Raw genomic sequence first — 12,337 nt, forward strand, 5'->3', positions numbered from 1 at the left:
GCAGCGAGAAGTCTTCATCCAGGCAGTGAGTTCTGCATCCATCCAGGCGGCGTCAGCCAATAGGATGAGAGCTACTGAAATTCTATTGGCTGATTTGATTTTCGAATCAGCCAATAGGAATGCAAGGGACACCATTTTGAAGAGGATGCTCTGCGCTAGATGTCTTCAGGATGGACCCGCTCCGCGCCGCCGGGAAGAAGATAGAAGATACTGCCTGGATGAAGATAGAAGACGCTGCCTGGATCGATGAAGACCTTACCGCCTGGATGTCCGGACTTCAGAAACTGTAAGTTGATCGTCGGTGGTTATTGTTTTTTTAAACTTTTTTGGGGTGTTTTTTTTTTTAATATTAGGGTTTGGGCTTTTCTTAAAAGAGCTAAATGCCCTTTCTCCTGTTAAGTGTAGTCAGTCCACGGGTCATCCATTACTTATAGAAATATATCTCTTCCTAACAGGAAACTGCAAGAGAATTACCCAGCAGAGCTGCTATATAGCTCCTCCCCTCACCTATCATACTCAGTCATTCTCTTGCAGCCTAACTAAAAAGGAAGCTGTGAGAGATCTGTGGTGTTTTTTTAACTTAGTTTATTTCTACAATCAAAAGTTTGTTATTTTTAAATGGCACCGGAGTGTGCTGTTTATTCTCAGGCAGCATTAGAAGAAGAATCTGCCTGGGTTTTTCTATGGTCTTAGCAGACGTAACTAAGATCCACTGGCTGTTTCTCATCTGAGGAGTGAGGTAACTTCAGAGAAGGGGAATAGCATGCAGGGCCCCCCTGCAACAAATGAGGTATGTGCAGTAATTTATTTTCTGAGGAATGGAATTGACTGAGAAAATACTGCTGATACCATTGTAAAGTAAGTTCAGCCTTAAATGCAGTGATAGCGACTGGTATCAGGCTGATGTGTGTGTGTGTGTACACTGAATGTATTTTTCTAAGGAATGGAATTGACTCTGAAAATACTGTTAATACTGAAATAATGTATGAGCCTTAACTGCAGTAAAAACGACTGGTAGCAGGCTTATTAATAATAATACATAACTTTCAAATGTATGTTTAAAACGTTTACTGGCTTGTTAATCGTTTTTGTGAGGTACTTGGTGATAAAACTTATTAGGGCATGATTTTTACCACATGGCCATCTTTGTTTTCTGCATAGAAACAGTTTCTGAGCTTCCCCACTGTTGTAATATGAGTGGGAGGGGCCTATTTTAGCGCTTTTTTGCGCAGTAAAAATTCAGTCACAATCTGTCTACTTCATCCTCCATGATCCAGATCGTCTCTAGAGAGCTCAGGGGTCTTCAAAATCCATTTTGAGGGAGGTAATCAGGCACAGCAGTCCTGTGACAGTGTATTTGACTGTGAGAAAAACGTTAATTATATAATTGTTATCCGTTTTTGGGTACTAAGGCTAAGTCGCCAGAAAATCTGGATCAAGAGACCAGAGATTCTCTTCTATGGTGGCTTTCTCGGCCACATCTGTCCAAGGGGATGACCTTTCGCAGGCCAGATTGGACGATTGTAACAACAGACGCCAGCCTTCTAGGCTGGGGAGCAGTCTGAAATTCCCTGAAAGCTCAGGGATTATGGACTCAGGAGGAGAAACTCCTCCCAATAAATATTCTGGAGTTAAGAGCAATATTCAATGCTCTCCTAGCTTGGCCTCAGTTAGCAACTCTGAGGTTCATCAGATTTCAGTCGGACAACATCACGACTGTGGCTTACATCAACCATCAAGGGGGAACCAGAAGTTCCCTAGCGATGTTGGAAGTCTCAAAGATAATTCGCTGGGCAGAGTCTCACTCTTGCCACCTGTCAGCGATCTACATCCCAGGCGTGGAGAACTGGGAGGCGGATTTTCTAAGTCGCCAGACTTTTCATCCGGGGGAGTGGGAGCTTCATCCGGAGGTCTTTGCTCAACTGATTCGTCGTTGGGGCAAACCAGATCTGGATCTCATGGCGTCTCGTCAGAACGCCAAGCTTCCTTGTTACGGATCCAGGTCCAGGGACCCGGGAGCGGTGCTGATAGATGCTCTGACAGCCCCATGGGTCTTCAACATGGCTTATGTGTTTCCACCATTCCCGATGCTTCCTCGTTTGATTGCCAAGATCAAACAGGAGAGAGCTTCGGTGATTCTGATAGCGCCTGCGTGGCCACGCAGGACCTGGTATGCAGACCTAGTGGACATGTCGTCCTGTCCACCGTGGTCTCTGCCTCTGAGACAGGACCTTCTAATTCAGGGTCCTTTCAAACATCCAAATCTACTTCAGGCAGTGGTTCCTTCTGTTTAATGTTCCTGCCTTGTCCCTCCCTTCATCCGTGTACTTTAGCTTTGGTATTGGTATTCCATAAGTAATGGATGACCCGTGGACTGACTACACTTAACAGGAGAAAACATAATTTATGCTTACCTGATAAATTCCTTTCTCCTGTAGTGTAGTCAGTCCACGGCCCGCCCTGTTTTTACGGCAGGTCTAAATTTTAATTAAACTCCAGTCACCACTGTACCCTATGGTTCCTCCTTTCTCGTCTGCTTTGGTCGAATGACTGAGTATGATAGGTGAGGGGAGGAGCTATATAGCAGCTCTGCTGGGTAATTATCTTGCAGTTTCCTGTTAGGAAGAGATATATTTCTATAAGTAATGGATGACCCGTGGACTGACTACACTACAGGAGAAAGGAATTTATCAGGTAAGCATAAATTATGCTTTTCAGGGCAAGAAAAAGAGCTTAATGCCCTTTTAAGGGCAATGCCCATACAATTGCCCTTTTCAGGGCAATGAGTAGCTTAAGTTTTTGTTAGAGTTAGGTTTTTTATTTTAGGGGGTTGGTTTTACTGTTGGGGGAGTCTTTGTATTTTTTTCAGGGAAAATAGCTGATTTCTTTTAAGGGCTATTTTTAAGGGCTATTGGTAGTTTAATGTAGGCTAGTTTTTTTTTTATTTTGGGGGGACTTTTTTATTTTTATAGGGCTATTAGATTAGGTGTAATTGCTTTTATTTTGGATAATTTTGTTTGTTATTTTTCGCAATTTAGTATTTTTTTATTTTTTGTAATTTAGTATTTTTTGTAATTTAGTATTAATTGTTGGTAACTGTAGATTACATTTTTTAGTAGTGTTAGTTATTTTTAATGAGTAATGTATTTAATGGATAGTTATTTTAATTTTAGTATAATAGTAATGTTAGTTTAATTTATAGTTTAAACTTAGTTTTTTTTAATTTCCCAGGTAAGTTTTTATTTGTTTTAAGAAAGGGATCTTGTAATTGTAATATAATGTTAGGGGGTTGTTAGGTTTAGGAGTTAATAGTTTAATTTAGTTTTCTGCGATGTGGGGGTTTAGGGTTTAATAGGTTTATTTAGTGGCAGTGATGTGGAAGGCCAGAGGTTTAGGGGTTAATAACTTTATTTAGTGGTGGCGATGTCGGGGAGCGGCGGAATAGGGGTTAATATCTTTATTATAGTGTGGGCGATGTTGGGGTGCGGGGGAATTAGGGTTAATAACTTTATTATAGTGGTGACGATGTAGGGGAGCGGCGGAATAGGGGTTAATAAATTTTATTAGTTGTGGCGATGTCGGGAGTAGCAGATTAGGGGTTAATAACTTTAATATAGTATTTGCGATGTGGGAGGGTCTCGGTTTAAGGGTTAATAGATAGTTTATGGGTGTTAGTGTACTTTCTAACAGTTTAGTTTTTGTTTTGTGTAACAGTTTTGTTGCGTAAAACTCATAACTACTGCTCTCAGATGGCGGTATGGATCGTGTCAGTATAGGGTGTAACGCAAGCTTTTTAGCCTCACTGCAAAACATGTAATGGCAGCGCTATGGAAATCCCACGCAAAAACGTCATTTTTTTGAGTGCGGGACTGACGTTGCGTTACAGTCTAAAATGCTTGCGGTACAGCTATACCGACAAGACTCGTAATGGCTGTGCTGCTGTTTTATCGCTGAAATGGCAATTTTTTCAGCATTAAAACATGAACGCAAAACTCGTTATCTAGGTGAATGTGTGTTGCACTTGTAAATTAAAAAATCCAGTTCCAAAAAGAGCCAAATGCCGCCCGCTACCCACGGTCTTATTTGTCATTTATTTATACAAATGAATGACTAATGCACACACCTTATATATATATATACTGTATATACTATATATAATATATCTTTGTATAATGGACTTGACTGAGAGAACAGAATTATTTTACAGTAATGTTATTCTGTATGTAGTGTTTGTTGTACCCATTTGTACAATTTAAGCAAATTAATAGTTATAATTAGTGTCTTAAAAGAAAACAATAGGAATTTATATGGCAAAACTCTTCGCCCCCCAACACGTATTCATTTAACAAACATTTAATATTAGATTCAGTTTGTTGTTTATTTATGTAACCTTCGATTGGCAATGACAAGTAAGACTGGCCTAGATTTGGAGTTCGGCGGTAAAAGGGCTGTTAACGCTCCGCGGGTTTTTTTCTGGCCGCACCATAAAATTAACTCTGGTATCGAGAGTCCAAAAAAATGCTGCGTTAGGCTCCAAAAAAGGAGCGTAGAGCATTTTTACCGCAAATGCAACTCTCGATACCAGAGTTGCTTACGGACGCGGCCAGCCTCAAAAACGTGCTCGTGCACGATTCTCCCATAGGAAACAATGGGGCTGTTTGAGCTGAAAAAAAACCTAACACCTGCAAAAAAGCCGCGTTCAGCTCCTAACGCAGCCCCATTGTTTCCTATGGGAAAACACTTCCTACGTCTGCACCTAACACCCTAACATGTACCCCGAGTCTAAACACCCCTAACCTTACACTTATTAACCCCTATTCTGCCGCCCCCGCTATCGCTGACCCCTGCATTACACTTTTAACCCCTAATCTGCCGCTCCGTAAACCGCCGCAACCTACGTTATCCCTATGTACCCCTAATCTGCTGCCCTAACATCGCCGACCCCTATGTTATATTTATTAACCCCTAATCTGCCCCCCACAACGTCGCCTCCACCTACCTACACTTATTAACCCCTAATCTGCCGAGCGGACCTGAGCGCTACTATAATAAAGTTATTAACCCCTAATCCGCCTCACTAACCCTATAATAAATAGTATTAACCCCTAATCTGCCCTCCCTAACATCGCCGACACCTAACTTCAAACATTAACCCCTAATCTGCCGACCGGAGCTCACCGCTACTATAATAAATGGATTAACCCCTAAAGCTAAGTCTAACCCTAACACTAACACCCCCCTAAGTTAAATATAATTTTATTCTAACGAAATAAATTAACTCTTATTAAATAACTTATTCCTATTTAAAGCTAAATACTTACCTGTAAAATAAATCCTAATATAGCTACAATATAAATTATAATTATATTATAGCTATTTTAGGATTAATATTTATTTTACAGGCAACTTTGTAATTATTTTAACCAGGTACAATAGCTATTAAATAGTTAAGAACTATTTAATAGTTACCTAGTTAAAATATTTACAAAATTACCTGTAAAATAAATCCTAACCTAAGATATAATTAAACCTAACACTACCCTATCAATAAAATAATTAAATAAACTACCTACAATTACCTACAATTAACCTAACACTACACTATCAATAAATTAAATAAACACAATTGCTACAAATAAATACAATTAAATAAACTATCTAAAGTACAAAAAATAAAAAAGAACTAAGTTACAGAAAATAATAAAATATTTACAAACATAAGAAAAATATTACAACAATTTTAAACTAATTACACCTACTCTAAGCCCCCTAATAAAATAACAAAGCCCCCCAAAATAAAAAATTCCCTACCCTATTCTAAATTAAAAAAGTTACAAGCTCTTTTACCTTACCAGCCCTGAACAGGGCCCTTTGCGGGGCATGCCCCAAGAAGTTCAGCTCTTTTGCCTGTAAAAAAAAACATACAATACCCCCCCCCCAACATTACAACCCACCACCCACATACCCCTAATCTAACCCAAACCCCCCTTAAATAAACCTAACACTAATCCCCTGAAGATCTTCCTACCTTGTCTTCACCATCCAGGTATCACCGATCGGTCCTGGCTCCGATATCTTCATCCAACCCAAGCGGGGGCTAGACATCCACTGAAGAAGTCCAGAAGAGGGTCCAAAGTCTTCCTCCTATCCGGCAAGAAGAGGACATCCGGACCGGCAAACATCTTCTCCAAGCGGCATCTTCTATCTTCTTCCATCCGGAGCGAAGCGGCTGATCTTGAAGACCTCCGGCGCGGATCCATCCTCTTCTTTCGACGTCCAACTGAAGAATGAAGGTTCCTTTAAGGGACGTCATCCAAGATGGCGTCCCTCGAATTCCGATTGGCTGATAGGATTCTATTAGCCAATCGGAATTAAGGTAGGAATTTTCTGATTGGCTGATGGAATCAGCCAATCAGAATCTAGTTCAATCCGATTGGCTGATCCAATCAGCCAATCAGATTGAGCTCGCATTCTATTGGCTGATCGGAACAGCCAATAGAATGCGAGCTCAATCTGATTGGCTGATTGGATCAGCCAATCGGATTGAACTAGATTCTGATTGGCTGATTCCATCAGCCAATCAGAAAATTCCTACCTTAATTCCGATTGGCTAATAGAATCCTATCAGCCAATCGGAATTCGAGGGACGCCATCTTGGATGACGTCCCTTAAAGGAACCTTCATTCTTCAGTTGGACGTCGAAAGAAGAGGATGGATCCGCGCCGGAGGTCTTCAAGATCAGCCGCTTCGCTCCGGATGGAAGAAGATAGAAGATGCCGCTTGGAGAAGATGTTTGCCGGTCCGGATGTCCTCTTCTTGCCGGATAGGAGGAAGACTTTGGACCCTCTTCTGGACTTCTTCAGTGGATGTCTAGCCCCCGCTTGGGTTGGATGAAGATATCGGAGCCAGGACCGATCGGTGATACCTGGATGGTGAAGACAAGGTAGGAAGATCTTCAGGGGATTAGTGTTAGGTTTATTTAAGGGGGGTTTGGGTTAGATTAGGGGTATGTGGGTGGTGGGTTGTAATGTTGGGGGGGGGGGTATTGTATGTTTTTTTTTACAGGCAAAAGAGCTGAACTTCTTGGGGCATGCCCCGCAAAGGGCCCTGTTCAGGGCTGGTAAGGTAAAAGAGCTTGTAACTTTTTTAATTTAGAATAGGGTAGGGAATTTTTTATTTTGGGGGGCTTTGTTATTTTATTAGGGGGCTTAGAGTAGGTGTAATTAGTTTAAAATTGTTGTAATATTTTTCTTATGTTTGTAAATATTTTATTATTTTCTGTAACTTAGTTCTTTTTTATTTTTTGTACTTTAGATAGTTTATTTAATTGTATTTATTTGTAGCAATTGTGTTTATTTAATTTATTGATAGTGTAGTGTTAGGTTAATTGTAGGTAATTGTAGGTAGTTTATTTAATTATTTTATTGATAGGGTAGTGTTAGGTTTAATTATATCTTAGGTTAGGATTTATTTTACAGGTAATTTTGTAAATATTTTAACTAGGTAACTATTAAATAGTTCTTAACTATTTAATAGCTATTGTACCTGGTTAAAATAATTACAAAGTTGCCTGTAAAATAAATATTAATCCTAAAATAGCTATAATATAATTATAATTTATATTGTAGCTATATTAGGGTTTATTTTACAGGTAAGTATTTAGCTTTAAATAGGATTAATTTATTTAATAAGAGTTAATTTATTTCGTTAGATTAAAATTATATTTAAGTTAGGGGGGTGTTAGTGTTAGGGTTAGACTTAGCTTTAGGGGTTAATACATTTATTAGAATAGCGGTGAGCTCCGATCGGAAGATTAGGGGTTAATAATTGAAGTTAAGTGTCGGCGATGTTAGGGAGGGCAGATTAGGGGTTAATACTATTTATTATAGGGTTAGTGAGGCGGATTAGGGCTTAATAACTTTATTATAGTAGCGCTCAGGTCCGCTCGGCAGATTAGGGGTTAATAAGTGTAGGCAGGTGTCGGCGACGTTGAGGGGGGCAGATTAGGGGTTAATAAATATAACATAGGGGTCGGCGGTGTTAGGGGCAGCAGATTAGGGGTACATAGGGATAACGTAGGTGGCGGCGCTTTGCGGTCGGAAGATTAGGGGTTAATTATTTTAAGTAGCTGGCGGCGATGTTGTGGGGGGCAAGTTAGGGGTTAAGAAATATAATATAGGGGTCGGCGGTGTTAGGGGCAGCAGATTAGGGGTACATAAGTATAACGTAGGTGGCGGTCGGCAGATTAGGGGTTAAAATTTTTAATCGAGTGGCGGCGATGTGGGGGGAGCTCGGTTTAGGGGTACATAGGTAGTTTATGGGTGTTAGTGTACTTTAGGGTACAGTAGTTAAGAGCTTTATAAACCGGCGTTAGCCAGAAAGCTCTTAACTCCTGCTATTTTTCTGCGGCTGGAATCTTGTCGTTAGAGCTCTAACGCTCACTGCAGAAACGACTCTAAATACCGGAGTTAGGAAGATCCCATTGAAAAGATAGGATACGCAAATGGCGTAGGGGGATCTGCGGTATGGAAAAGTCGCGGCTGAAAAGTGAGCGTTAGACCCTTACCTACACGACTCTAAATACCGGCGGTAGCCTAAAACCAGCGTTAGGAGCCTCTAACGCTGGTTTTCACGGCTAACGCCAAACTCCAAATCTAGGTCTTAGTGTGCTAGTATGCATCTTGCTTATAGCGACCATGGGATTGTTGTAGATAAATCAGTTGATAAGTTTTTTTATGTAAGATTTTTGTCTCATTCTTCCTTATATTTTAACCCCTTGACTGCTGCTATTGCCAGGGAAATGTTAGGTTGTCTTTGGCCACCATGATGATAAGTTATAACCGTTCTATGGATTGCTAAAAAATAACTTTTTACTGATACGTTATTTGACATAAATTTAATAGTGGGTGAAATAAATTGCTGGATTGTGGGGTAACGTATGGTTAAAATCTCAGTTGTAAGAAATTCTTTGGCATTTCATAAAAAAAAGCTAATTGCTCTAAAAAATGAAACATAAAGGACCAAGTACATTATTATATATATAAAAAAAGTTTCTTTGATCTAATGTAGTACAGCTAATAATTATGTGGGAGAACATAAGAAAAAGGGAGATATTGCCGGCTTAATATGATGGGGAAAGCTATTTATTTGAGCCAAGCTGTTCTGCAAAATTCAGATAATGGAACTTTCATTGGTTGTTTAATGATTTCTGTCTTTTCTGTCAATGAAGAGGTTATATATTCTTTGTGTGCTTCCAGCCTTTGATCACCTTGGAGAGCAGCATTTCATTCGTGTTTAGCACAGAAGGAACAAACTCCATTACAGTGCAGGTTGCGGCAGGAAACACGCTCATACAGGACACAAAGGAGGTCGCTGTGCATGGTGAGTGTGACTCTGCACAAACCATTAGCTGTCAGTTATGCATTTCTCATTCTCCTTGGTAAACAACTCAAAACTGGATTTTCCATAAAATGTTTAAAAGGAAATGAAACCCAAAATGTTTATTTTATGATTCAGCTAGAGAATACAATTTTAACAACTTTTCCAATTTACTTCTATTATTTAATTTGCTTAATTCTTCAGATATCCCTTGTTCAAGAAATAGCAATGCACATGGGTAAGCCAATCTTACAAGGGATATATGTGCAACCGCCAATAAGCAGGTTGCTTTTAAACAAAGGATATCAAGAAAATGAAGCAAATTAGATAATAGAAGTACATTGGAAAGTTGTTTAAAATTGCATGTTCTTTCTAAATCATTAAAGAAAGAAATGTGGGTTTCATGTCCCTTTAATTGATTAGGTATACAGTATATAGTAGACATGTAGAAAATTAGTTCAATGTTACAAAACTCAAATGTAAAGGCAAGTTTAGTATTGTCATCATATTAATTTAAGGAAAAAGCCAATAAACATTTATTTAAATGTCACTGTTTGACAAGAGATCCCTGGAAGGGATTTATTTTTATACACATTCTCTATACTGTCCACCACACTCCCTATATAATAGTAATCCTTGTGCATGTGCATTATCTTATGCACATGTACAGAGCCTTAATGAGATTACTTGTGAGGTTTCTGGTGATCCATGAGCTTGAGTTAAAGGCACAACACTTACTTGAACTTGATTTATGGCCCAAATTACCATCAGATTCTGTTCTCCAAAAAATGTTCAATAATTACACATTATATTTTACTTTATTTTATTATGGTGACTTTAAAATGAGATTTTCATGCTCTAGGGAAGCTGCATTATATCACGCAAGCAGAACAGGTGGGTGTTTGCTGACTACATGACACTTTGTGTACCTGAATGGTTTACTGACTACCACTGCCGTAAAAAGTTGTCAATATAAATAGCTATATTAAAATTGGTGGACAGCGTTCTTCAAAATATCATATTTATTTGTTGAGGTTCTCTTGAGTGAACTTTATTAAATTGGAGATTTGCTTTCCAGTAAACAGTTGTCAGAGAATAGATAGAAACAATCTGGAGTAAGTGTCTCCAGCAATGTCACCTGTGATGAAAAGTGACATTCAAAAATGCTACTGGGAAGCTCCTTTTAACCCCTTGTATGTCAGAGAGTGTTTTAGCACTCTAGTACAGTATATTATTACAAAACATTCTGCAGCTATCACTTTTATTCAAGGGCTTATCTCTAAACCTGACTCCAAACTTTATCCCAACCCTAAGATCATCAGACATTCTTGTACTGCAGTATCATCATTAGCAAGATCTGTGCATTCACAAGGTCTTCTGTTCCGTAACCTACTGAGATATTACAGATGGTTTTGGTGAATTTCACAGTCTTGTACTGTGTAGCTATGATACTCTTTAAAGGGACAGTCAACACCAGAAATGTTGTTGTTTTAAAAGATAGATAATCCCTTAAATACCCATTCCCCAGTTTTGCATAACCAACACAGTTATAATAATACACGTTTTACCTCTGTGATTACCTTGTAGCTAAGCCTCTGCAGACTGCCCTCTTATTTCAGTTCTTTTGACAGACTTGCATTTTAGCCAAGCAGTACTCACTCCTTGGTAAATTCATGTGCATGAGCTCAATGTTATTGTCAGGGTTTTTTCCCTGTTTTGTTTGCCATGTGCTGCTGGCAGCCATTTTACTCACCTCTCTTGCTGACTATGGTGCATTGTGGGGGATGCTGCTCATTTCCTGCACTTCTTTTTATGGCCAGACTGGTGTGCATCATCCGTGTGAGACAGGATGCAGTCTCAGAATTGTGATGTCATCACTTATTATTTAAAGGGCCTCTGTTCAGTATGCTTTGCCTTTGCGTTGTCTCAGACCTGTTTGTGAGAGTTCCTGTGTATTACCTGGCTGCCTGACGTCCTTCCTGGTTCCTGATCCCTGGCTTGTTCCTGACTCTGCTGTTTTCCTTGTTCCTGATTCCGGCTCGTCTGACTATTCGCTTTGGCTCCTGACTCGGCTCGCCTGACTACCAGCTCTGGTTTTGACTCCTGGCTTGTTATTTGACTTGTGGACTTTTTATTATTTTTTGCTATTAATAAAGGTGTGATTATTTTTGCACTTCTCGTATCAGTCTGATTCCTGGCACCCTGACATTACGCAAAGGCCATGAATCCTGATGGTGCTAATAATCCACCTTAACCTGCCATCATTTCCAGGATGGATATACAGGATCACTGCTTGGATCAATTTGCACTAGCCCTGCAAACCCTGCTGACTCACACTGCATATTTGGACCAAAGTGTCCCGCAAGTTATGGCTGCTCCTGTTTCCACTGCTGCACCTATGCCTACCAGGAGCATGTCCGGTTCTGCACCTCTACCTCAGCGATATGGAGGTGATCCTATTCAGTGCAGAGGGTTTTTAAACCAGGTGGGCATTTACTTTGAGATGTTACCTCAGGCGTTTCCCTCTGACAGAGCTAAGTTGGGATTTCTCATTTCGTTACTCTCTGACACAGCTCTTGCCTGGGCTAATCCCTTGTGGGAGACTAATAAACCTGTGATTTCAAATTACCCTGAATTTGTGGCCTCCTTTCGAAGGATATTTGATGTTTCGGCTCGCTCCTCCTCTGCTGCTAAACGACTCATGTCCATTCAGCAAGGTACAAGATCTGTTGCTTAGTATGCTATTAAGTTGTCCATGGCTGTTGGGGCTCTCCATTTTGAAACCCTCCAGTTCCAGGTGATAAACTCTCCGCATTTTCCGGTTGTTCTGGGTTATCCTTGGCTCCAAAAGCACAATCCCAGTCTCGACTGGCGCAGGTCCGAAATTTTTTCATGGTCCCCGCAATGTATTTCCACTTCGGAAACCAGTTAAAGTCTTGTGCACTCCTTTGGTATCTCA

The 12,337-nt window shown here is 39.9% G+C and overlaps 1 protein-coding gene across 1 annotated transcript in view; it reads left to right on the top strand.

Annotated features, from left to right (window-relative positions):
- The window catches only part of SORCS3 (sortilin related VPS10 domain containing receptor 3), a 1,163,020-nt gene that overhangs the window by 1,056,830 nt on the left and 93,853 nt on the right, over positions 1–12,337 (top strand). The window contains exon 21 of the mRNA XM_053693001.1: positions 9,258–9,381. Within this exon, the coding sequence (XP_053548976.1) occupies positions 9,258–9,381 (124 nt within the window). The remainder of the gene's footprint in view (positions 1–9,257; positions 9,382–12,337) is intronic.

Source organism: Bombina bombina, chromosome 9 (assembly GCF_027579735.1).
Source record: "Bombina bombina isolate aBomBom1 chromosome 9, aBomBom1.pri, whole genome shotgun sequence".
Taxonomy (NCBI): Eukaryota; Metazoa; Chordata; class Amphibia; order Anura; family Bombinatoridae; genus Bombina; species Bombina bombina.